Source organism: Cervus elaphus, chromosome 1, assembly GCF_910594005.1.
Source record: "Cervus elaphus chromosome 1, mCerEla1.1, whole genome shotgun sequence".
Lineage (NCBI taxonomy): Eukaryota > Metazoa > Chordata > Mammalia > Artiodactyla > Cervidae > Cervus > Cervus elaphus.
The window spans coordinates 49,029,901-49,057,295 of NC_057815.1; the positions used below are offsets into that span (position 1 = coordinate 49,029,901).

General features: G+C 45.5%; 1 protein-coding gene across 8 annotated transcripts in view; it reads left to right on the forward strand.

The window, feature by feature from the left end:
• The window catches only part of PLEKHA7 (pleckstrin homology domain containing A7), a 212,394-nt gene that overhangs the window by 104,446 nt on the left and 80,553 nt on the right, over positions 1–27,395 (forward strand). For 7 of the 8 annotated variants that reach the window (XR_006341068.1, XM_043901957.1, XM_043901965.1 and 4 more), the window contains exon 4: positions 22,534–22,620. Coding sequence is in view for 6 of the 8 variants with exons in the window: in XM_043901957.1 (XP_043757892.1) it covers positions 22,534–22,620 (87 nt within the window). In the remaining 2 variants the exon portion in view is untranslated. Of the gene's footprint in view, positions 1–13,424; positions 13,563–22,533; positions 22,621–27,395 lie in introns of those variants that run through there. The other variant, XM_043902017.1, reaches the window with a different exon arrangement.

Consider the following 27,395-nt stretch of genomic DNA (forward strand, 5'->3'; position numbering starts at 1 on the left):
ATGACAATTTTAAATGCTGCCACTTACACCCATTCTCCCCCTTCTGCACCTAACTGCACATGGGCACTGTCAGTCAGCATGCAGGCAGAGTGGCTGTTTCTGACAATAAAACCAGGCTCTTTTGCTGGCTTTGGGGTTTCTGCACGGTGTGATATGGGTGTGGGAAGGGGAAGCAGGGAAGAATGATGTTGTGCAGTCGAGTAATATGGATGGATTTTCCAGAGCTCAGTCTGCAGGTGTGAAAAAGACAGGCTTATGACACCACCCGCCCCCAACTGGGTATCTCTTCCATAATCTTTCATGTAGAGTGGTATTGTGACAAAGAGCAAAGAATTTGCCCTCAGAGAACCTGGTTTATTTTTGGCTCCACCTCTTTGCTAGTCCTGTGAAGCTGGGCAAGAAGTTAACTTTGGGTTCCTCTTCCATAAAGCTATAACAATGATGCTAACTCCCTCTCCAGGCATTGTACTGCATGAGGTGTTGCTTTGTCAGCTGTAAGTGCTGTTTAAGCTGTAAATTCTAATTCATTAAGCTCATATTGTACACTTGGCTCTGTGTTGAGGCGAGAACAATAATCAGAATAAGATGGAAGGGAGTTCCCTGGTGGCCCACTGGTTGAGACTCAGTGCTTTCATTGCCATGGCCCAGGTTCAATCCCTGATCGAGGAACTAAGATCCTGCAAGCTGCATGGTACGACCGAAAAAAAAAAGAATAAGCTGAAAATGTACTTAATTCTGCCTGATGTCAGGCTTCTAGGTGGAGATGATCCTTGCATTGAGTCTTAAAGGATGGGTATGAGTTAGCCAGAGAGACAGGAGACAACCTTCAAGAAAAAAGGCAGTGTACGCAATGACACAGAGGCATCACTGGGGAGCAGTGAGCCGTGATCCAGGGAACAAATAATGATGGGTGTTTATCCAGAAGGTGAGGGGAGCTGATGGGTTATTATTTGAAGGCAAGGAGTGACAACAATTTATAGGTTTAGAAAGACTCCTGGTAGTTGTGTGGAGACTGTTGAAAGTGAATTGGGGATAGGTGGGTGAGTACAGATAGGATAATGACCTTAGAGGCCACTCCTGTCATCCAGTGAGAGTAGCCCTGGGGATGAAGAAGGTGGGCTGGCCTGCTGAAATCGAAAGTGGAGTTGAGTCTGTGACTGAGATGGAATGAGGGAAAGTGGTAGGATGATTCCAACAATTCTAAATGGTATTACTGTTGACATTGTGAAATTTTCATTGTGCAGGACAGCATCGTTAAGCCTCTTGGGTCCCCTGCCCACTAAATGCTCCCTGGTGGTTGGGGCAACAAAAATGTTACTGTAATTTTTCCAGATGCCCTTGGTTAGTAACCGTGAAATGGTAGTTTCACCAACATGGGGAATAAAAGAGGAGAAATAGGGTGGGAAGAGTCCCCTTGTGGACTATGTTGATTTTATATTTGATTGACCTCTTGGTAGAAGTGCAGGCAGTTAAACCTAGGGATCCAGAGCAGAAGAGAGTGGACACTGGAAATACTGCTTCAGGAGACATACCCATGGCAGCGAAGAAGCTTTCCAGGGAGGATATTTAGCATGGGGCAGGGGCAGGGGCAGGGGAGGCGGGTGGATGGCAGAACTTTGGGGACCATCGTGTATCCTGTTTGATCATGTGTGTTGGGGAGGACACGTAGTATCTCAGGGCCTACAGGGGAGAGGAAACTGAAGCTCAACAAGAGCAAATGACACTTGCAAGTTTGTCTTTTAATCAGTTTGGCGGATTCCCCCATTGACCAACCAGCATTCAGATAAGGCTGGATTTGCCCCTTGGGCTCTTTGATGTCTTTCTTTGTGACCAGTTGGACTAAGTGTCTCAGTGACAGGGCTATTATTATCCCTGCCTCTCCTTGGGTTTAGAAGTCTTTGTGCATTAGTAAGGAGGCTTTTCACAATTTGCTTTTTTCCCTGCAATGGCAGATTTTTCCTTGGCGCCTTCTGTGTTCTTGGTTCACTGATTAATAGACACTTGAGGAATTGCAGGGAGGCATTTAACATGCATCAGATACCATCACTAGCAGAGAAAATGATTCACTGAGCTCTCTCTCTGCTGTCTGCGTCTCTCCCTGCCAGCATAGCTTGACGTTGGGGAATTGAGTCTGAATCTGGAAAAACACAGTTTAAATGTGTGATTCAGAGTCAGTGACGTGTGTGCATGCATGCCCAATCACTCAGTCTTGTCCGACTCTCTGCAGCCCTATGGACTGTAGCCCTCTATCCATGGAATTTCACAGGCAAGAATACTGGAGTGGGTTGCCATTTCCTCCTCCAGGAGATCTTCCCAACCCAGGGATGGAACTCAGGTCTTCTGCATCTGCTTCACTGGCAGGCAGATTCTTTACCACTGTGCCACCTGTGATGTGCAGCTGTCTCCAAAGCGGGGGTCTTGGAGAGGTGGATAGTGAGGGGTCTAAGAGGTTTGGTGTTCCCATTTCCTTTACATTACCTTCTTCAAAGGCAGGAATCATTCCAGGTTAGAGATAAGTTCTAGGCTCTAACCTTCAGGCCTTTAACCAGTACCCATGCTAGGAGGATTGGGACTTCAGACTGGGAGGTGGACTTTGTTTTCAGTGTGAAGATGCTAGTAAGAATGGCTTCTAGTAAGCCCTTGTTGTTGTGCAGTCACCCAGTCGTGTTTGACTCTTTGCCACCCCTTGGACTGAAACATGCCAGGGCTCCCTGTCCCTCACCGTCTCCTGGAGTTTTCCCAAGTTCATATCCATTGCATCAGTGATGCCATCCAGACATCTCATCCTCCGACACCCTCTTCTCCTGTGCTCAATCTTTCCCAGCATCAGGACTTTTCCAATGAGTCGTCTGTTTGCATCAGATGACCAAAATACTGGCCTTTTATATGTTCATGAGTTCTCACAGTGAATATACTGGGGTGGTTTGCCATTCCCTTCTCCAGTGGATCACATTTTGTCAGAACTCTCTGCTATGACCCATTTGTCTTGGGTGGCTGGCCCTGTATGGCATGGCTTATAGCTTCATTGAGTTACACAAGCTCCTTTGCCACTAAAAGGCAGTGATTGTACAAGGTACAAGGTTCAGTTCAGTTCAGTCGCTCAGTCGTGTCCAACTCTTTGTGACCCCATGAATCGCAGCACGCCAGGCCTCCCTGTCCATCACACACTCCCGGAGTTTACTCAAACACATGTCCATCGAGTCGGTGATGCCATCCAGCCATCTCATCCTCTGTCGTCCCCTTCTCCTCCTGCCCCCAATCCCTCCCAGCATCAGGTCTTTCCCAATGAGTCAACTCTTCGCATGAGGTGGCCAAAGTATTGGAGTTTCAGCTTCAGCATCAGTCCTTCCAATGAACACCCAGGACTGATCTCCTTTAGGATGGACTGGTTGGATCTCCTTGCAGTCCAAGGGACTCTCAAGAGTCTTCTCCAACACCACTGTTCAAAAGCATCAATTTTTCGGCGCTCAGCTTTCTTCACAGTCCAACTCTCACATCCATACATGACCACTGGAAAAACCATAGCCTTGTTTTCGTCTTTCCTTGGAAATATAAGGAGCCAGTTTGGACATGATGTTTTCATGTAGAGTAATCCATCCTTTGACTCCAGAGTCCACTTCAGACAGTTAGACCCCACCCCCCCCCGCCGACCCCCGTCATCCATGTCTCCAGAGTTGGAATCCAAGTACCTAGGTTTGAATCCTGCCTTGGCCCCTACCTGGCTGTGTAATCTTGCGCAAACCCCTTAATTTTTCTCATCCTCAGTTTCCATATCTATAAAATGGACATAATAATACCTGACTTTTAGGATTGTATTAAGGTGTGAGAGAGTGCCTGCAGAGTGCCTGGAATATGATACTGATATGATATATGATTTACCTACTGCACTAACTGTTACAGATCTCTGTCTCACCTTGTGTGGTTCTTTATTCACAGCCCTCTGACCCCTGCACACACATTTTGGGCTATCTGCAGAAATCTGACACTTCAGCATGGTGGGCTCTCTAGGGATATGGGGAGCTAGTGAGTTTTCTTTAGGGAGAGGGGACCTCGATAAGACCATCTCTGCTATTTACCTCCTTGATGCCAGTCATCATTTAGCAGGTCTTTCACAGAATCTACACTGCAGTGTGGGACGGGAAATGGAACCCAGTTCTGGCTCTAAACCCATACTCTTCCACTGACTTTGATGTCTCGCCACTGACTCCTCCCTTCTTGAGGCCTGCTTTGCCCTGCCTCCCTGCCCCACCCTTCCCCTCCCCGCCCCAAGAAAATAAAAACTAGAGTAGAACCAGAAAACCCTGTCAGGATATTCTGTCTGGGCTTCGTGTTTCGCTTACTGGAAGGTCTGGGTACTCTGGGTCCTGTGGGTTATATGCCTTCTTCCTGCTGGGCTCCTGACCCGAGGTTCCCTTCCTGAATGGGCATCCCTAGGAAACTGAGAAGGAAATGGGTTTGGGTGGGGGCTTTCCGAAATCATCCCATTTTGCCCTTGTCTAGAAGTGAGATAGGCAGCAAGAGCCCCTCCCTGGCCGGATTTCTGAAATCCTTGCCCCTGCCTCCGCCCCCCATCTCAGCACTGAGAGTGGGATGGTCCCCCTCTCCTGGGCCATGGAGGGATGCTGGGCCAGTTGCCCTGTGTGATTAGGGCTCTGGAGTCCCTTGGCTGTGTCAGTACCATTGCTGGAAGACCCCAGAGGGAAGCTGGGAAATAGGCGGCCTTAGGAGGTCCCGGGCAGGCCTGTGAGGAAGCAGCTGTGGAGGATGGACCGGTGTCCTAACCTGATGCAGGACGACCCTGCGGAGGCTGTGTGGGCAGAGCAGCGGCAGGAGGCTCCTCCCCCTGGAATGTGGCTGGATGACTTTCCCTCTCACACCCTACGGACAGCTTCCAAACAGAGACCCTGCACTTTAAATCCTCATGGATATCCCAGGGCCCTGGTGCAGGGAGCCTTTAGATCTCTGGGCTCAAACGTTACAGGACAGCCCTGGTTTCTGGAGTGAAGTGCTACATGTCAGGGTATACGCGGGCCATTCTACACTGTATACCTGCATGTGAGCTCATACATGAACTCATGCATGTGTCCCTGTTCATGGTTTCCTCCTTCCCTCACTGCCCTGGCCACCAGGCAGCAGGCAGAACAACTTTGCTTGCCATGTCCACTTTGCTGTGAGTACCAGAGAGTTACCTCCTTTCCTGTCACCGCTTTCTCAGCCTCACCAGTGTGGAAGGTGACATGGGGTAAGGGAATCTAGTCGAGTAGCATCAGGTGTCAAGGGATGGAAGGGCTCCCTGGGCTCATCATCTCCAACCTATTCCCATTTTACAGACAAGAGAACTGAGGCCCAGAGAGGGAAAGCCACCTGCCTGCATTCCCCTTTCCCTGGTATTGTTGTTTACCTTGAACAAATTAAATGCCTGATGTGGGGTGCAGAAAAGACATCGTGATGTAGGAAAAGAGTTTGGCTTCTGGACCTGGATTCTAGTGGAAATCCTAAATCCTGAAACGTGTGGTCTTGGACAAATGAATTAACTGCTTGTAACCTTTTTCCTAAGATGATAATACCTTGCGGTGTTAAAGTGACCGTTAGAGGTAATATATGCAGGCATTTCAGGCAGTTACTCATCATGGAAGGTGTTCAGAAAGAGGTGACTGTTACTTTGAATATAGCCCCAGTGGTTTGTTACTAGATCCTGGCTGCATTGAACTGTGAAAGCTGTGTATCTAAAAGAAAAGGCTTGACATAGGTATTGTCAATCTTAGTGTAAGCTTCCTGTGAAAAGGGCCTAAGGAACCTAAGCCAGCCTCCACTATAGGGCTGTGAACACCTGCTCCTGCGGCCAGGTTCCTGGGAGATGGGCATAGGTTCTCAGTCATAGCTCTGTACAAGGCCTTGTTGCTTTGTATTCCCACCAAAATATCTCTTCATGCTCAGGATCTCATCATCCTACCCATGTATTTCAGAAATCTCTTGACTCACATAATTGCTAAATGGTGTGTTTCATGAATTAATAGATTCACAGAGCTAGAGAGGAGCATAAGGTCATCTTGGCAGATTGCAGGCCTGGGGTTTGTGTCTTTTCCTTACCAACATGTTGCCAAATGGTTTTCTGGCCTGGGCTTGAAAACGCCCACCAACAGGAGGCAGCCAGCCAGTCTGATGTTCAGAGGCCACGCTGTAATGTTGTGGACACGCGATTCCCTGAAAAATCTGCAGTGACTCCATCTTGGACCTCGGGGGACAAATCAAATCACTCTTTCTCATGATAGCCTTTCAGAGGTGATGACAACTGTTGTGTGCCCTGAGTCTTCCTAGGTCTTAAAACTCCAGCTCCTTCAGTGGCTTTGACTCTTCACAGCCCTGGCTTCTCTCTCCTGGACATGCTCCAGCTTTCCACTCTGGCCTGTAGGTGTGGTTACCAGAAGTGAACACAATATTCGGATCAGTTCAAAACAGAACTTTTTTTTTAAACCTCCCTTTTCTTAGACCCTGCACCACTATTGAGTGAGTCCCAAGGCCCTAGTGGCTTTGTGACAGCTTTTCCACACTAATTGGGTTTGTGGTAAATCAACACCACTAAACTAAAACAGATTTTGTATTATTTCCTAGAGCTGCCATAACAAGTTACTATAAACCTGGTGGCGTAAAACAACAGAAAGTTATCCTCTTATAGTTCTGGAGGCCCAGAGTCTGAAATCACAGCGTCTGCAGCCTTGGTTCCTTTGGAGGCTCTGTGGGGGACTCCATTCCATGCCTCTTTCTCTGCTTCTGGGGGTTGTTGGGAATTCTTGGCATTCCTTGACTTGTCAATGCATCACTTCAATCTTGGTCTCTGCCTTCACATGACTGTCCCCTCCCACATGTGTTTTATATGCCTCTTGGAATGGCAACCCAATCCAGTACTCTTGTCTGGAGAATCCCATGGACAGAGGAGACCAGAAGACTACAGTCCATGGGATCACAAAGGGTCAGACACGACTGAGTAACTCACGCTTCCCTGAATCCAGAGCAGTGGCACTGGATTTCTATGCAAGGTTTTTTTGACTGGACATGAGGATTCCCAGCTCTCTAAAATATATTTTTCATGTTTTTTGGTAGTAATTAGTCACTGAAAGATGGATTTTTTTTTTTAAAGCAGGAAATAATTTTAAAACAATGTGATGATGATTTTTTCCCCCCCATAATCCTTGTTTTCAGGAACCTAGTGGTATGTTCTGGTTAGTGATAACTATGACCTTAAGCAATTCTCTAACCTACTCTGACCTCAGTTTCCTCATCTGTGAAACAAAGATTGGATGAGGTTAGCTGTATGTCATTTTCAACTCTGAAATTCTTAATACAGTGGTTTCTGGAAAGCAAGGCTTCCTGTTGATGATAAAAGGTCTCAAGTTGGCTTACTAAACTGAGAATTCACAGCTCTTGATGAAAACAGATTATCATTTATGAATCTGAAAATCCGAAAAACTCTGTCCTTTTGTTCACCTTTGACAGGATATGGAGTCTAAGCTATGACACATCCCCTCCTTCTTCTTGATTACTCACGAAGTGTAAGATCCTACAGGGTTGCATTTAGTTAGCTCTTAAATATTTATTACATGAAAGAAACAATATACTTATGTCACATATTATTATTGGGAGCAAATAATGCGGTATCATTCACGTCTGATCATCTAGTAATTGTGGGCCTTTTAAGATTCCTTCTGGGACTTCCCCGGTGGTCCTGTGGTTAAGAATCTGCTTTCCAATGAGGGAATACGGTTTTGATCCCTGGTCAGGGAACTAAGATCCCACATTGCTCAGAGCAATTAAGCTAGAGAGCCACAGCAGAAGATCCTGCGTACTGCAACTAAGACTCGATGCACCCAAATAAATTAATAAATATTTTTAAAAAGATTCCCCCTGAGTGTGCCTCTCAGAAGCAATTATTTTTATTTATATTCCAGTTGTACTGAGATATAATTGACATATAGCACTCTATAACTTTAAGGTGTGCAGCATAATGACTTGACTTACATTCATCATGAAATGATTATCACAGTAAGTTTAGTGAACATCCGTCATCTTGTCTAGATACAAATGAGAGAAACAGAAAAAAAATTACAATGAGAGCTGTTAGGATTTACTCTTAACAAGTTTCATATATAACATATGGCAGTGCTAATTATATTTATCAAGTTGGGCTCTAAAATCACTGCGGATGGTGACTGTAGCCATGAAGTTAGAAGACGATTGCTTCTTGGCAGGAAAGCTATGACAAACCTAGACAATGTGTTAAAAAGTGGAGACATTACTTAGGTGACAGAGGTATGTATAGTCCAGGCTATGGTCTTTCCAGTAGTCACGTACAGATATGAGACCTGGACAATAAAGAAGGCAGAGCACCAAAGAATTGATGCTTTCGAACTGTGGTGCTGGAGAAGACTCTTGAGAATCCCTTGGAAAGCAGGGAGATCAAACTAGTTAACCTTAAATGAAATCAACCGTGAATACTCTTTGGAAGAAATGATGCTGAAGCTGAAGTTCCAGTACTTTGGCCACCTGATACTAACAGCTGACTCGGAAAAGACCCTGATGTTGGGAAAGATTGAAGGCAGAAGGAGAAGAAGGCAACAGAGGATCAGATGGTGGGATGGCATTACCGATTCAATGGACATGAACTTAGGCAAACTCTGGGAGATAGTGAGGAACAGGGAGGCCTGGTGTGCTGCAGTCGGTGGGGTCACGAAGAGCCGGACATGACTTGGCAACTGAACAACAAAAACATTATATCTTTAGTACTTACTTGCCTTATAACTGGAAGTTTGTAGTACCTTTATCCAATTCCCCCTCCCTCATCTCACCCAGCCCCTACCTTTACCATCCCCACCCTCACCTCTGGTAACGGCAAATCTGATCTATTTTTCTGTGGGTTTGTTTTTATGTTTTGTTTGTTTTTGAAGTATAATTGACCTACAGTACTATGTTTGTTCCTCTTACACAAAGTACTGATTTTTTTCTATCTCAAAATGATCACCAGGATAAGTGTAATTACAGTATGTCACCATATAAAGGAATTAGTTACTTATTGACTGCATTTCCCATGCTGTACATTTCATTCCCATGACTCATTCATTTTGCAAGTGGAAGTTCGTATCTCTTAATCTCCCTTACCTATTTCTTTCCTCACCCCAACCCAGAAGCAGTTTCTTCTGACCTTGCCGTGTGGCTTGTGGGATCTTAGTTCCTCAACCAGGGGTTGAGCCTGTGACTTCTGCATTGAAAGCATGGAGTCTTAGCCACTGGACCACCAGGGAAGTCCCAAGCAGTTACCTTTAAAAGACGGTGGCAATGTTTCAAAGTTGCTTTCTGGAGCAGTTCCCTTGTCTGTGATGCAGATGGCTATGAGGCCTGGACTTCAGGGCCTATGCTTGAAACTCCACGGAAACATGCATTTTTCATGTTTCACAGATCAAGGTCTGTGGTCTCATTCCAGGTGCACATGCTCAGATGCTTTTCTGTTTCAGGATCCCCTTCCTGCCATCAGTAGCCCCTGTGAATATCCATAGGGGGCTGCAGTCTCTGGCGCCTCTCTTCTTTTGAGTTCTTTAGGGACAGACTGTTGGCAGTGCCTCTCTGGATTTTTCACTCTATGCAGAAAGTCTGCCGACTGTCATGGGCTTCACCTTTTCAGGAGACGGGTCAGAGAAGGCTAAGGGCACGTCTACTTACTGTTATTGTTGGGAAGATTTTTCTAAGTTTTTTGGTAAGAGGGAAATTTTCTGGCTTACTTTTGCCATCTTCTTTTAGTTCTTATGTAAGAAATCTTTATTCTTTACAACAGACCTCCTTCCTAAGAGGAAGAGCTTCTCTAGAATCAGTGGTGGTGTTACGAGATTGGGGTCGCAAACTCAAATGTCTGTAGAGGCTTAGTGGATAACGGAAAAGCTGACTGTATGTATGCTCTCCAATTTGTTTTAGTTTTACTCTGTCCACTTGGTTTATCTTTGTCTCCCTAATTCTGGTTGAGATACAGGCATGAAGAAACCTCTGTCCTGTAGGGAAGTGAGAAATGCAGGTATGATGACAAATAGCACTAAGTGTACACCCTCAACATCGGGAAGCAGTAGGGAGTGGTGGGGACTGCAGTGAACCAGAAGGGCCATCCCACCTCTCATGGGGTCCTAGTGTTGGCATAGATTTTGATTTACCAGGATGAGCTGAGTTTTTTATATGAAAATTTCCTGTTGTTAAACTTGGGCTCAATTTAAAATATCTGTGTTGTTGCTCAGTCGCTCAGTGGTGTCCGACTCTTTGCAACCCCTAGGACTGCAACATGCCAGGTTTCCCTGTCCTTCACCATCTCCTGAAGCTTGTTCAAATTCATGTCTATTGAGTCAGTGATTGCATTCAACCATCTTGTCCTCTGTTGTCCCCTTCTCCTCCTCCTTTCTGTCTTTCCCAGCATCAGGGTCTGTGTGGTTCAACTGAAATGAATTTGGGGGGACAGATTGGTTTGCAGGTAAGCAATTTGAACTCTCTCATACATGTTAGGACAGTTGGGCCTATGGGGTGGGCTTCTGGGTCATCTCTCAGGTTGGTCTGGTAGGGGGTCCTAGTGGAGCTGTGTGTGGAGGGGGCTGCTTATGTTCATCCTTGCATGTGGATATGAAGGAATAGAAGATACATAGCATAAAAAAGCAAGTTATAAAGAAAGCTTTATTCCATTTATGTAACTTCTTTTTAAAATGATGTGTATATATATTTTTAAATGCATGAGAATTTCGTAAAGGCAAAAAACAAAAAGAACACATAAGAAACTGGTAAAGGTGTTGCCTCTGAGATTGACACTGACACTGAATTCAAGGCAAGAAAGGGGTCCTCTGCTTTCTGGTTTATACTTGTCTGTGACTCGGAATACAGTTGACCCTCTGTATCCATGAATGCAGAACCCACAGATAAGGAGGGCTGACCGTACTATGCCCTTTTATACAAGGGACATGGTCATCTGTGGATTTTGGTATTGGGGAGGGTCTAACATGCCAAGGGACGACTGTACTTAATTTTTGTAAGGTAAAATGAAAAGAGTTTTTGGGAAGTATAATTGCTATATAACGAGTGTAAAGCTTCGTGCTGAGAGTACAAGGAGGGAGAAGGCTGAGTGGTCTGGAGTTATCAGGAAGGACCACTGGGAAGAGAAGGGACCTTGAAGGTTGGGCAGAAACTCATTGAGGGGGAAGACTACAGGAGCCAAAGCCCAGGGATGGGGTGACTTGGGGACTGGTGAACAGTTGAATTTGGTAGGAGCCAAGGGTCTAGGGAAGTAGAGAAGGCTTTAGCGGATGATGAGCCATGGAGAGGGTGTGTACCAGGAGGTAATGGAATGAGAGCCGTGTTCCAGCATGATCCATCTGGCAGCAAGGATGAGGGAGTTTGGAGGCAGGACTCCAGGGTGAGAGCCGCTCATGTGGCCTCATCCAGCTCCCAGCTAGCTGTCACTGATCCTTGCCTGTGTGTTGCCTTGTGAGTGAACAAGGGTTATGGCTACATACCTGGTGAGTAAGCTCTCGGGAGTGTGGGCTTTGGAGGTTGGCCAGCCTCTGCTGGTGCTTGAAGTGGTTCTTGCGCCTCTGCTGACAGTATGTCTCCCCAGACGTTTTAGAGATTCTGTGACGCAACTCGCCATAGACTGAAGGGTAAACCACTAAGAACAAGCCCATACTTTGGAGTCAGGCGATATGGGCTTGAAATCTGACTTTGTCATTTACTGGCTATATGACCTTGGGGTGGCACTTGACCCCCTTGGGCCTCAATATTCACTTTTGAAAAATGGGGATAAAATGATTCACCTCCTAGAGTTGTTATACCCAGCAGATTGACAGTTGGCAATTAGGTGTACTTTGCTGTACTTTACATTGCGGTACTCACTCTGATCTGTAGTTATAAATGTTTATATTATTTATGGTTAATATTATAAAGTACACATTGTATCTATTTATGACCATATCCGTTTGTTCTTTTGAACTGTAAGCTCCTGTTCAGTGAGGATAATTATGTTCTACTCACTGTCTTATCCCGAAACACTCACCGCTGAACACATACTAGGGCTAAATAAATGTTGGATGGATTGAGTTTGTGTTTTTAATCCTACTCCAGCTTTAACAAGCAGTTGACTTGTGATCAGTTAGGATATATCGGTAGTTGAGAGCATGTCTCCTTTGTGGTTAAAACAAGATTTATCAGTTCAAATGTGCTTGTTAGGATAATGCATCAGGATGGCTTGTGAGTCCTTCATTCTTTCATTCTACGGTGGCAGATCTGTTTTGTGGGGCTTGATGTTTATAAAACTGGGGAGGTCTTCTTTAAGAATACATACAGTTGTAGAAAGCATGTACACACGTTGGTAGGCCACTTTCTAAGGCCTCGGAAGGGGCTGGTGATAGTGAGGGGTCCTAACACTCGAGATTCCTTAGTTTCACAGTGATTCATCTCTGCGTTTAAAGATTTATAGAATACATTCCCTACAGGCAGTGGTGGGAGTTATGAAGGATATAGAAATTTTTAAAGGGAAAAAATGATTCTAATGGATACAGATTTTAGTAAAATTGTCAGACCAAGTAGACTTGGAACAAAACCCCTTGCGTTTTTCTTCAGCCAGCAAATATTTATTGAGCACCTACTATGTGCCAGGCACCATGTAGGCATCAGAACATAGCTGTGAAGACAGAAGTCTTGCCCCATGGAGCTCATATTTCAACTTCATCATAACTTGTGACCTACCTAGGGGCAATGGGGAGCCACAGTGTTGCTCTCAGGCCGTGGGGATAAAGGCACATTGATGCCTTAGTTTGCCTGGCCTTTCTCCTCTCCAAGCCTGCTCTGGGAATGAGAGCAACATGGTTAAATTGATGCAGAGAAGACCGTAGCCATCCTAAGCAGTGATGAAAGAATCACAGATTGTTACCACTGGGAGTGAGTATGATGGTTGGTAACTGCTCAGGCTCTTCCCGACTGTGACCATGAGAGATAGCGATGAAGGATCCCTCATTTCTCTGCCAAAGGCTCTCTGCTTCGGGGCTGATTTCAGCCCCATTGTGGCAGAGCAGAACTGAGTGAGCAATTCATTCTGATTCCAGGGCTCACAAGCAGAGGTATTTCTTATGTCCTCCTACCAGAGGGGCAGCCAACCCCATGGTCTCAAAGAACAGAGCTGGGCCCTGGAGACACAGAGTGCCTGCCTCATTGTTTACCCCAGCCAGTGCTCGGCTTGGCCACAGTGGGGCGGTGACTCACAGCTGGAACTGTGCTCCTGCATCGCTGCCAGATTGCAGGTTGTGTGTGTGTGGAGGGTGGGGATGGGGGGTAGGGAGGAGGATGAATGAGTAGGAGCCAGTGGCTGCTGGATTTGTAACACCTGGGGAGGCAGCTGCTCCAGATCCAAAACTGAAATAGAGCCGGCAGGCTGCGAGCCTCCCTCCCAGTCTGACTTGAACTGGGAACGCTGGGAAGACACAGTATGGAGCTCCAGCAGAGAGCAAGCGTGTCTGCTGCCTTTGCCATGGAGAACGACGACCCAAGAGCAGGTTAGTTCTGTATTGGTTTCTAGGATTCAGTTTACCATGATGTATTCTGATTTGTGAAAGTCAAGTCATGAGTGAGAGAAAGGGAGTTTTCGATGGAGTTATTGGGAGCACCTGCAGTTAAAAAAAAAAATCCAGTTTAATTGGGAATAAACAGGACAAAAGTATCATTAACTACACCTCCGTGCTGTCATTACGAAAGATATTCTGTTGGCAAGTGAGACTGGGGAGGACAGCTGTTCTGCCTCCTTCCTTTGTGTTTTCAATTATGTGCAGTGTTGTTACATTTCAGTCTGGCTCCCGCAATAGTCTGAGATGAGCCTCAGCGTCTTAAGATGTTACAGCTGGAGGATCTCTAAAACATCACCTGGTCTAGCCTTCTCGTTTTACACTTGAGAAGTCTGACTTATTGAAGAGCATTAAATAGAAGCATAAAACTGGATGTTCTTTAAGGTAGAAAATGTTTCTGTGCAGTTTTGAAACTTCTGTAGAGTGTGTGTCCCTGGCTCAGACAGCCTGCTGGGGAGGCTGTTTTGTCTTAGGCTGCGCTTTCTGAGCTATGAGGGCTTCCCTGGTGCCTCAGACGGTAAAGAATCTGCCTGCAGTGTAGCAGACCCTGGTTCGATCCCTGGGTCAGGAAGATCTCCCTGGAGAAGGGAATGGCAACCCACCCCAGTATTCTTACCTGTAGAATTCCATGGACAGAGGAGCCTCGTGGGCTACAGTCCGTGGGGTTGCAAAGAGTCAGACATGACTGAGCGACTGACACGTTCACTTTTTTTCTGAGCCGTAGGGCTCAACCAGTGAGGGACAGAAGTGTGGCTCAAGGAATGTGCTTATTGATCTTAAACTACTTGGCTTGGTGAGCGAGTTTAAATTTAAACAGGAGGCTGAGTGTTTTGCCTTAACTCAAAGGGAAAAAAATGTGTTCTTTAGCCAGGCTCATAATATTGAAGCTTGTAACATAGAAAAAGACAAAACAACTGTGTTAGAGTGGAGATTTAGAGCTAGCAAAAAAAGTATGACAGGAACTGAAGGTTGAGTGTCTGCTGTGGGGCAGGCACGTCATCAGTGCTCTTTGTAAGAGTCTCGCAGAATTGGAGTTGGCTCCTCTTTTTACAGATAAAGAAAGCAACACACTCGGAAAGGTCATTAACTCCCTCAAGGTCGTGCACCTCCAGTGTGCGGCAGAGCTGGGCTTTGAACTCCAGCCTGTCCGACTCTGAGTAACCTGGGGTTCATGCTTTGGAGGCCTCGGGTGGCTTCTCCAGGTAGAGGGTCTAGCCCCGTCATTGGACAGATGAGGAAACTAAAACCCAGCAAGGTTGTGTGTTTGCTCGGGGCGTAAAACTAGTTTGTAGTAACAGAACTGGTCTCCCCACTCCCATTACAATGCTTCTCTGCCAAGTTCCTTTAAAAAAAAAAAAAGGTAGGAGAGGGAGGCAATCTGGGTTTGATTTCCTCATTTCGTCAGGAGTTGGGCTTTAGTCTTTTCATGGTTATTGAAGTCCTGTGGAGCCACAATTAAAACTTCCTATGAAACCAGCAGTCCTAAGTATTGGAGCCCCATGTGGGAGCTCGGGGAGCAGAGAGGTTTGCAGTGTGGGTTACTGGGTCAGAAGAGGTAATTTATGAATTGAATTGGCCACTGAAAGCATCTGAAAACACTTGGAAAGCCTAATGAAATACAGAACTTTTCAAATTTTGCCGGAAGACTTCAATCTGTTAAATTCAGTGTTTGGGAAGGAGACACCTCCCTCTTGCAAGATTTGAGAGCTTTCCGTTCACTCCATTAATTTTGTGACTCCCTTGAGCCCAGCTCTGTCTGCACTAGGCTCAGCCCCCTTTGGCACTTTTAGGTGAGGAGAGCAGGTCCTGACTATCCCTCAGGGTGTTGGGTCTGAGGGTTGGCTGAATTTCATGTCTCTGCCTGGCTGGGTGTGAGTCAAGCATGGATGTCGTGGGGATGGGGAAGGCCCTTCCTTGGTCTGCGCCAGGCTCCCCAGGGCTGGTGGATTCTCCTAGCCTGGGTGTAGGATCTTTATCAGGGCCTGGGGGCCCTGGCCTCCCCCACTCTCTCTGGGGCATGTGTGATACGTTGGGCTGCTGAAATCGGAAAGTGAGATGGGTTCTGCATAGCCTCTCCCTGAAGGTGCTGTGAGTTTGTGCTCAGGCTGGTGAGATAAAGGAGTTCAAGTGCCTGCTCCGTGGCATTGCTGTTGTGTGCTGTGGGATATACATTAGAAATCAGTGAAGGACTGCTCCCAGCCCTGCGGTTAACTTAGGATCTTACTGGAGCTAGGAGAGAGGGGGAGGAGAGCAAACACAGATGAAACAGTAGAAAGCAATGTGAGAGTGTATAATCATTACCAAATTGCAGGTTTCACACCAAATACTCTCCCAGTTCACAAGAAGGAGATACAGGTGATGTTTGTATTGTCCTCCTCTGTGTTTTTAATCACCTAGTAATTGTCTCCGGGGTGTTTGCATTCCATGCTTTGGTTCTCTCTGCTGAGTGTGCTTCCTTCTCCTTTGCAGGGGTGGTAGAGGGGGTTGCAGGGGAGTGTTAATTTCTCCAAATTACATTGTAACACAGTTGGGAGGGAGCCAGGGATGAAGCGATCTTAGCATGTTGGTCTCTGATGCATCCTTCCTCGGGTGGTACGAGCAGAAGCCACTGCCTTTGGATGGCTTATGACCCTTCAAGTTCTTGTCATTTTGTGACCCGAGTCCAGACTTCTATAAGGTTAGCTAGCCTATTTGGAGGCATGACCTCACTTTAAAGTAGGAGTCTCCTTAGTCATTATTTCTCATTCATTCATTTGGCACATATAACAGAGCCGGACTCTGTTACGGGCTGATAATAGCAGGAAAAAGACAGGCAAGGTCCTTGCTCTCCTGGAATACACCATTAGTCAGGGATACTGATGATCATCAGTAAGAAAAATAACAGTTAGTAATAATTAAAATAGGGTGATGTGATATGACTGGGAGCTACTACTTCAGTGGGTGGTTGGGAAGGGCTCTGAGATGATAATTCTGCTGAATGGCAAGGAACCAGTTAAGTACAGGGGAAAGAGCATCCAGTACAAAAGTTGTTAAGTAGGAAAGAGCTTGATGTTTAGGGAACAGAAAGGAGATGAGTGTGGCTGGAGCAGGATAAGGAAGAAGGAGACTGGTGCAGGAAGAGGATGGGGCGGGGCAGGGGCCAAATCACCTGGGATCTTGGAAGCCCAGGTAAGGAGCTTGAATTTTAACTCTATGGGTGATGTGGAGCTGTTGTACCGTTTAAAGGGGAAGCGCGTGTTATCTGACATTTTAAAAGATCCATCAGGCTTTCGCTGAGGACAATGGATGGTATAGAGGCCAGGGTGGAAGCAGGAAAAGCAGTTGGGTGGCTGCTGTGATGACTAGGGTATGCCTATAGACGTGGAAGGAAGTGTATGGATTCAGAGTGTGTTTTTTAGATGGAGGCAGCAGGACTTGCTAATATATGATATGTGGAGGTTAAGGTAAAAGAGTGGAGGATGACTCCTAGGTTGTTGAAGAGTGATGCAGTTAATGGACGGAGGGAAACCTGGAGGGAGGATTATTGGGTTGGGTGGGAGTGAGGTGAGGAGATTCATTCTGGTTTTGCCCTGTTCCAATTTAGATGCCTGTTAGTTACCGCTATCGTCAAGACACAGCCAGGTTCAGTGGACATTAATTGAGTACCTTCTGTATGCCAGGCATTGTGTGATGCCCTTTCATATATCCTCACAACAATCTTTCCTTCTGTGTAAATGGAAGAACTGAGGCTCAGAGACTTCTGTGGTGGCTTGTTCTGGTGTACATCCAGATCTTCTGACCCCAGGACTCTGGACTGACGTGGTGCCCAGGGTGGATATTGAAGGAGGTTGGTTAGTACTGTGTTGCGGCACTCACTTGGAGAGAGGATGGGGACCATCTGTTGGCTTGTCGAGGCCTGCTTCCCGTGTTTCTGGAAGAAGGGCCTGTCAGAGTCATGCTGGTGTGCAGAGAGCTGCTTGACATTTTCAAAACAGCTCAAGCTCCAAAGACCACATCAGTAACCTCCTAAGCCCCCCTTAGGAAATGCCACATGAATAGCAGTGACACTTTGTACGAAATGAGCAATTCTGTAAAAGTGTTAGGTAAAAGAGAACAAAAGTTGCCTGAGAAGTGTTGAGGGTGTAGAGATGCCATCGGGACTCCTGGCCGCTCAGTCTTTACTCTGCAGCCCAGATGGGAGCTGAAGGCGGGAGGCAGTTTCTTAACGTTTTTGGAGTTTGGGTTATCAATTCGGGGACCTAACTAAGAGCACTATTTTGTGACCCGGCACCTTGGTTTCCTGGAGACACTGGGATTTAGAACAAAGATAGTAAGGGCCTTAACAAGCCTGGAGGCAGTGCTGACCGTGGCTTGAGGTCTGCAGGGTGACCCTTTTACAGTAATCTGGGAGCTGTGCTGAGGAGCCAGAAGGTCCAGAGTGCGAGCTGCTGCCAAGCATACCAATGAGAACAGCCTTGATAGAGTCCCTCCGTGGGCTCTGAGGCCGGATACTTTCCTTATATTTTAAGCTGTTTCTTCTCCTCTTTACAGCAGGGGCCAGATAAGAGCTGGTGCTGACAGAGCAGATCTGTCACACTCTCAGCATACCAATACCACCACTGGCAGAAAAGTAGATTTGTCAGGCTGGTCCGACCCCCACTCTTGAGCACCATTCACGTAAACTCCAGAATTTCTCCCCATGCCGAAAAGGACAGCTGTGCTAAATTGGAACCTTTATGTTTAACCAGCCAGAGTCACTGTTGTATGAATGGAAGATTAAACTTGCAAAAACATTGCAAGAAGCTGTAGGACTCATTTACCTTTTACTCGCCCTGTCTGCGGTGGGCTCTTCCTTCTGCTGAGCTCAAATCAGTCTGCAGTTCTCCCTGGTCCTCACTCTGTTCTCTTATCAAGTCTCCTGCGTTAACTGTCAGACTTATTTAGGGCCTAGCGCAAGTCCTTCCAGCCCAGGGCTTGTGAAGACCTGCTTGTTTACGTGGATGGTTACCCATGGCCCGCCTGTACGGGGATTGTCCTTCCCTGCCACCTTCCACCCGTGTTCCCTGGTCCTCTCGCAGGCAACACTGGCTGCTATTCAACCTGGACAGCTGTTCCTGGGAGGAACAGTGGGGATCTAAGAATAAAGGCTAGGCTGTTTTCTGTATCACTTGCCGAGTAACTTTCTGAAGAGCAACAGAAGCCCTTGTATGGAGGGAAGAGAGTTTCTGGGCTTCATTGAAACCAGCCACCTGGCTCCTGGCGGGGCCATCTCCATCACTGCCGGGGAGCAAGGTGGCAATTCAGGTTTAAGAACAGGTATTTCAGGGGATTTGTCTGTGCCTGCTGTGTCTTAAGACAAGGTGATAGGACATGAGATTCGTCATGGGTTTTAGAAAATAAAAAATCATGAAATGGAGCAAGCTTGGAGATTTGGCTGAGGGGTCAAGGACAGTAGATAAAACCAGAGGACCTTGCAGTCTCCAAATGAGTGTGGGGATCCAGTGTTCAGTAGGTAACCTCCATTTCGTGAGGGTGAGCCTGGTATAAAGACATCAGAAGGGCGGTAGTTGCAGGAACACAGGAGTTGACTGTTGAGGGCACGTCATTTACCCTTTCTGGGCCTTTCCTTACCTGTGGTTTGCTCTGATGAAACACAGCCTGCCCTGTTGGGTGTTCAGGCAGATTAAATGAAATAGTCCAAGGACCTAACTCTTCTTTGCTCAAAAAGTGCTGAACCAGAAGCTCTGCTATAAGCAAGCTGGGCAGGTTTAATCAGAAATCATCAAATTTTAAGACCTTAGTATTCAGGAGGCAGTACTTTGATTCATCTGTTTTCTCAAATGTATTGAATCCTTTTTTTTTAAAATAATTTAGTGATCCAGTAATGCCCCATAACCCAGATCTTCATTTCCTTATGCATAATATAGAAATAAAAATATCTGTGCTGTCTACCTCAGTGGGTACTTGGGAGGGTTAAATATGATGATGAATGTGACCACACTTAGAACTTCATGTAAGTGCAGGAAATGGTGGTGATGGTGCAGTGGTTGATAATTATTTTTGGCAAAAAGGGCAGCATCCGTATTAGGGAAGAAAGGGTGGGGAGCTGCCTCTAAGGTCTGATCAAATGACAGCTATATTTTTGTCCACTTTAAAAAACTATCTTTCTTCTTATGTTAGAATGTGAAAATCTTCATAGTGCCCACACCTTCCAGCTCAGGCTTCGTTTACCCAAGACTCTGGGCCTATTTAAGCTTGTACACGTTGAACGTGGGGAGCCTAGCTAGGAGCTGGTATTCTAGTTGTCCAGTGTTCGTGAAGTCTTTGCTGAATGCTGCTCCAGGCACAGAGAAGGTTTGCTCTTTGCCTCCCTCTGCCAGGCTGACCTTGTGATAGGACCAAAGGCTGATTGGGGGTGCCTTTGGGGTGCCTGAGTGCCACACAGGTGTTCTCATTCAGAAGCTTGGCCCCGGGCTGAGGGGAAGGAAGGAGGTGGAGAGGGAGAGGGAATAACAGTAGATGCTGCTATTTTTCACATGCTGTGTTTTTAGGGACTTCTGATCATGCCTAGGAGGCTGCCAGCCCCGTGGACTTCTGAGGGAAGGGGACAGCAGGTTATTATGCAAAGAACATCAAATTTAGATATAGAACACCTGGATTCATGTCCCAGTCTTATTGCTTATTGACGAAGTTATCTTGAGCAAGTCACTTAACTTCTCTGAGCCATTTCCTCATTGCAGGAGTTGCAGGAGTTGAGGAGTTCCTCCTCAAGCAGGAGTTGATGGTACTAATAGCTAAGTTATGTAAGAAAAGACTTTTTTAGAGGTAATAGTGGATAGGAGTTATTGTTATTCCCATTATGAGCAGAACAGTGTTTTTACTCCAGGAAGAAATGAGGCAGGTTTAAGTTAGAGTTTGTGTTTTCAAATTCCCTGGTGTTTTCCAGATGTCTTGTGTTTAGGGACTTCTTTAGGGTGAATGGAGATGACTAAAAGAAACTGGTATAAATCAAGCCTAGCCCATGAACACAATACAAAGATTTCTGAAATAGATGTCAAGGGGGCTTGCTTCTCACCCTTATTTAGATGCTCATGTCTTAACTCTGCTTTTTTTGGGAAGAACAGCTTGCTGCCAGCCAGATGAGGTCATGGGATTCCAAGGGCTTTGCCTGGAACCAGGAGCTGAGAATTTGGAGGCTGGCGGTGGCTGGGAGGGTTGAGAGGGTGCCAGGAGGTAGTGTACGGCTGCAGGGCCAGGGAACAGCCTGGCCTGATGGCTCTGCCTGCCTCACATCTGGCTCATTAGGACTCCGGCTGCTCAGACCTCAGTGCCAGCCTTACCCAGACACCCCGCAGACACCCCAGCGCAGGATGCCCTGACGGCCCCAGGCAGAGTAAGACGGACTTGGGTTTAAAGACTTTTTTTTTTTTTAACCTTTATGCTGTGCTCATTTAAACCTACTAGTGTCTGGGGTGAGTCAGGGCTCAATTTGGAGATGGGACTGATATCTTAACACTATCGAACTAAGATGATATATTGACTCTGACAGTAAAAGCATTTTAACCGTCTGTATTAGGAGCCTTAAAAAAATGACCATGCCCTTTGATTTAGTAATTTTATTTCTGGGACTTTAACCCAAGGAAATAATTTGAATTGCAGATGAAGCCCATATATGCAAAGATATATTGACTATAATAATGGGGAGTGGGATAGGGAAAGCACCTAAAATGTCCAGTATTAGAAGAAAGTAAATCTTTCTAGAATGTAAGCATCACAGTGTAAGGACTTTTTTGTTCACTTTGTATCTCTAGGACCTAAGACAGTACCTGGCACACAGATGGCCAGTAAACATTTTTTTGAACAATTATATGAAAAAAATTTTTACACTTACATGATAAGACTATCACCTATTTCAAATGAAGACATCTTAATGATATAGGAAATTTTCTGTGTTAATTGGATGTGAAGAAAGCAGGATACAGATTTCTAAATACAGTAAAATCACATTAAAAAAAATAAAATGATTTAAAGGAAAAAAGAAAAGCTAGGAAAGAGAAGATACCCAGATATATGTCTGGGTAGTGAGATCACAGGTGACTTTTTTTTCTTTCTATAGTTTCTAAAATGTCTAAAATAACTATGCTTTTGCAACTGAAAAAAACATTTTAACATAAATCATATTCTTTAAAGAAAAAAAGGTTAGATTAGTTTATTCATGGAGCAGAACAGCAGGCTCTAAAGCCAACTCCCCCTTCCTTTCAAAGAAGCAGGCAGCCTTTATGAATACACAAAACACCTACACACTCTGGTTGTGTCTGTCAACTCGGCGTGGAAGCTGATCCCTCCTCACATCAAAAGGGTGATAGAAACTGCACAGTGTTGAAATTGTACAGGTCATGTTGCAGAGACATGCCCATACATTTATATCCCATCACTGAAGTGAAGACATTCTGTAGTAGGGAGAAGAATTTTAAGAAGATAGATTTTTCTGGGTGGGTGTTAATTCTTAGAATTCTTGCCCTGGTTCGTGGGTTTTGGAAGCTGTTGAAAGTGCCGTCTGCTTTCCTTCATTCTTGTTCTCAGCTCGTGCCGTCTTAAAGTAACTTTTCACTGAGCGAGTCAGTTTGTAGGAGTAAGCGCTTCATGGACTGTTTCTAAGATCCAGGGTTGTCTTGGGGACAAGACTTGCCTAGAATTGAAACCCCCGTATGTCTTTAGTGGGCTTTGGCACCTGAGCTGGAGGTTTTTGATTTTTAAATGCAGCTGGGTTTTTACAGAGTGTCTTTCCAAGGCAAGGCCGGCGGTCTCACCTGGGAGGAGTCTGCGATGAGCAGGGGTCTTCAGACATCACTGACCTGTTGTTGTGTCTGGGAGCCTTTCCACTCACATGACTTCTCATTCATTATCTCTCTTTCTTTCTTTTTAGCCATAACCAGCAGACCACAGCCTTCAGGCATCCTGTGAGTGGGCAGTTTTCTCCAGAAAATAGTGAATTTATTCTTCAAGAAGAAGAGTAAGTACATTTATGTATTCTCCTTTTTCAGGCACAGCTTGGGAATTTAAAGGCATTTGCTCAAAACAAAGCTTGTTGGGCTATTTTCTCTCTCAGACATAGGGGCTTGGAGTGGATTATTTGGTTCAAGGTGAAACTCAAGAATTTTGTTTTTTAATCTCTAGACTTCTCTCAGCGGGTAGATGTGGAAGGGGGGAGATGATAGGGGGTGTGCTGTGATGAGTATTGTCAGAGCCACTTCAAAGTTCCCTTTCCCCTCAAGTATCACCTTACACACTAGTTATGCTCTGAGAGGACCCTCTCTCCTGTTGTTGAAAGTACTGTAAGTATAGTCTCCCAAGGAAGCCTCGTATAGGAGCCCAAAGCCAGGGCTTAGAAGAGAGGAGGGCTGGTGGCACCCTTTGTCCCTGAACATTTTGAGTCCTTTGTGCTTGCTTTTCCTAACACAGGAACTTCTCACTCCTCAGTCCCAATTCAGCAGGGCTTCTGAGTGCTCAGAGGCAGGTTCTACCACCCAGGGCTTGTCTGCTCTAAAATGCATGTATAGCCGATGCACACATTTTGGGGATGTGTTCTCCCAAAATTGAAGGCAGAGAAATATGTGCAAGTGTCTGTGTTTCATTCTGATCATTTGAGACAGCTCTATTTGAAGAAAACAGTTCTGTCTGAGAAACTAAGAGAGACATTGGCTTTAAGGGTTTTTGTTTTCCTATATATATATACACATGCTTGCTAAGTCACTTCAGTCACATCTGACTGTGCAACCCTGTGGAATATAGCCTGCCAAGCCCCTCTGTCCATTGGATTCTCCAGGCAAGAATACTGGAGTGGGTTGCCACCCACTCCTCCGGGGGATCTTCCCAACCCAGGGATAGACCTTGTGTGTCTTATATCTCCGGCTTTGGCAGGTGGGTTGTTTACCCCTAGTGCCACCCGGGAAGCCCATATATAGGTACAGATACAAACCGCACAGTCGTATCCGACTCTTTGCAACCCATGGACTGTAGCCCACCAGGCTCCTCCGTCCATGGGATTATCCAGGCAAGAATAATGGAGTGGGGTGCCATTTCCTTCTCCAGGGGATCTTCCCAACCCAGGAACCGAGCCCAGGTATCCCGCATTGCAGGCAGACACTTTAACCTCTGAGCCACGAGGGAAGCCCAAGCCCATATATATGTATATATATATTTGGCCACACTATATATGTATATATATATTTGGCCACACCACACGGCTTGTGGGATCTTAGTTCCCTGACCAGGGATTGAACCGGAGCCCTTGGCAGTTAAAATGCAGAGTCTTTACCGCTGGACCTGGAGGGAATTCCCAAGGGTATTCTTTTCTCCCCTTCAAATCAATTTTCTTGTGTTTTGTCACTTAGATATGTTCAAATGTAATCTTATATTATCAGTATTTATATTTTTACAGTGTTTTCCTCTTGTAGTACTTACGCTTATAAATTAAGGTAGAAAACTTCAAATATATACAAAAGTAGAGAGATACAATAATAAATCTGGTATATTCATTGTCTATCTTCAATAGTTTCTAAAACATGGCTGACTTTATTTTGTCTATATCTTCCCCCTCACTCCTGGATTATTTTGAAGCTAATTCTAAACATATTATTTCATCTCAGTTTTTTCATCTCAGTGTTTTCAGCTTAGAATCATTATCCAACAAAACTTTTAAAACCAGAAATCTGTAATTATAATCATACTGGCATTCCCTGCATGCTTACTTTGTGCAGGGGATTTTCTGTGCATATCTCATTTAATACAATAATCCTGAGATGTAGACCATCATCACCATTTTAGAGGCAAAGATACTAAGACCCAAAAAAGTCATGTCACTTGCCCCAAATTGCCTGGCTAGCAGCAGAAAAGCCAGGGTGTCACCTCAGCCTCATCTCTTTGGTCAGGTCTAAGCCTTTCCCTAGTCAGAAGCTGTTTGCTCAATTATTTTGGTGCTGGTGGCCCACAGGACATGAGAGCCAGACTGTGGGGCTTATAGCTGGTAGAAGGGATGTCTGCCTTTGAAAGCATTAATACTACTAGAGAAAGAGTGGGTACAAGGTAAAGATTATCTTATCTCCTACATCAAAAAAGAACTGCTGTGTAAAGACAAAGTCAGAATGTGGATTCTCTGAATTCCAGCTTGGAATGAGTTTGTTTATAGAATCCTGAAGGTCAGAGGCTTTAGGGAGGTCATTGAGTTCAGCCTCCAGTCCTTAGGAATCCGAGAGACATGGGCGCCTGTCATCATTAAAGGTCTGGTAGAATCCATCAGAACACTTAGCTTGAGAAGTTACCAGCCTTAATAAGAGCTTCTGGAGAAATGCACATTTTCCATCACTAAACACCTCTGTCACACACATCCTTTTCCTCCTTAACAGAAGACTTTATCCCCTGGCTACTTCTGAGGAGGCGGCCTCTTTATCCTACCAAAATACCTCCACAGCTAATCTCAGTTCCATCCAGTTTCCAAGGAAAAGACATTCCTTCTTTTGAAGGGTCACTTCTTCCCTCTAGATCTCATTTTCTGGATGTCATAAGGGGTGCTTGCTTATCTCAGATGATGGGTACAACTGTATGGCCAGACATTTCCTTGAAGCAAACAGCATGTGCTTTAGGCATTGAGAGGAAGGGAGGATTTCTATGGACTTAGGTGGTGATTGCTGCACTTACTCATTGAATACTTAGTGGGCGCCTCCATCAGGGACTGTGCCATACTGGCAGTGACAGCAGCCAACAGGACGAATGTGTTCCTGTCTGTGAAGCGCTTATGGTTGAGCAGGGAAGATATTGACACGAGATCACAGATGTGATAAATGTTCCAGATAGAGGGAACACAGGGTTCAATGGAAGTTGATAAATGAGGGTTATAACCTGGCTTAGACCTTGGGGATCGTGGAAGGCCTTTCCACACTGGGAAAAGATGTTTTAAATTGAGATCTGTCCAGTCAAGGTTATTCAAAGACCAAGAGGGGAGAGCATGGGGACTCCATACTAGGTGAGTTAGAGTGCAACATGAAGAGCACCAGGTGGATTCTGGAGCTACTTGGGAGTTAAAATTGACAGGATTTGGTGATTGATTGTCTGTAATGGTGACTAAAAGAGAGGGAAGATTTTCTTGAAGTGTCTGGCCCTAACGTGGAGGAAGGGGCAGGATTTAGATAAGGGAAGATAAGCATGCTTGTGTGTGAGGGTCAAGTGTGACCAGCTTTGGCAAGAAGATTGACTTGTAGTGGAGGTCTGTGAAGGAGATAAGGTTGGAGGGGGACGTTGCAGCCAATTATCCAAATTGCTTCCTCCTGAAATAGACTTGGCTTTACCTCCAGGTAAATCCTGGGGGAGCTCCGGAGGGTGAGTGAGGCATGATTTCCCTTCACAGAAACCATTCCTTTAAAAAACTATGCTAATGGATACAATTTCTGCTTTGTTCCCGTGGAGGAGCTTAATTTTGTTGTGTAGTGTGATACGTGGTGAGAAAAAAAAAAAGACTGAGGTGACCGTTTGTGTCCTTTATATCAGCTCTCAGATTAATATATTGGTAGAAAAAGAAAAACTGGCTCTTTTCTTTTCCTTCTCCAAAGAGGATCTGTTAAGGTCATGCTGACTCCTCTTATCAGCCTCCACCCTGGTTTTTTGGAGTGAATCCTTCTAGAGCCATCTGAACCAGCATCACCTGGGAACTTGTTGGAGATTCTCAAACCTCACTCCAGATCTACTGAATCAGAGGTTTTGGAGGTGGGATCCCTGTAAACTATGTTTTAACAAGCCTGCAGGTGATTCTGATTCTGGTAAATACTTGAGAACCACTGACTTAGATAACTTGCTGTTCCTGTCTCCCCTAAATCACTCCCGGATTCTTCTGTTCATCCTTAAGTCTCTTTCAGATAACCCATCATTCTTTGGGCTGCAGTTGCAATCTTAGTCAGGTAATTTTGGATTTTAGTCAGGTAATCTTGGGATCCTCTCTCCTGTAGGAAGAAAAAAGTTCTCCATGGTGACTTCCTTTAAAACATTACTGATGTGAACAGATAACCCATCTTCCCGACTGCTGGCATGTGGGGCTTACCTGAGCTGTTTGGTGTACCAGGCACATGCCCACAGATTAGAAACTTGGAGAAGAGAAATAAAATGAAAGCTATGATCTGGCAGATCCAGAGGACGTGAATTCTGAGTGTTCTAGTTTCCGTGTCCGTAATACAGAATCAGTCAGGACAGCCTAGGATCTGCTGTGGCAACAACAACAACAAACAAAATCTCAATGGCTTAGAGCAGTTAAGGTTTATTTCTCACTTTCACTCCGTGTCCATCACAGGTCACCTGAGGGGTTCAGCTCTGTCACCTTACTGAAGGACCTGCATCTCTGTGCTCCCATGACTGCCAAAGGCAAGAGAAAGGAAACTTGGTGAACTGTGCACTGGCACATTCACTCAATTTCATTGGCTACAAGTCACGTGACCACTCCTCACGCCAAAGGGGCAGGGAAGTGCTTATCTACCAGGCATCTGGGAATAGAATCAGAAATACTTGTTGGTCAGCACTAATGACTACACTTAATAATCCACAGAGCAGATTTATTAAGGGAAGCAGGACTTTTTGAAATTGGCGCTAACGAGCTTCTTTTGTTGCATGACTAGAGCATTTGTTTTCTCATTATGCCTTTTCTGTTATGCTACCTAGTTCCTTGTCAGAACCCTCAAGGCACCTGGGTATCAGTCAACAGGTCCTGCAGCCTGACCCACAGGGGAGACCTCTGCATACCCAAGC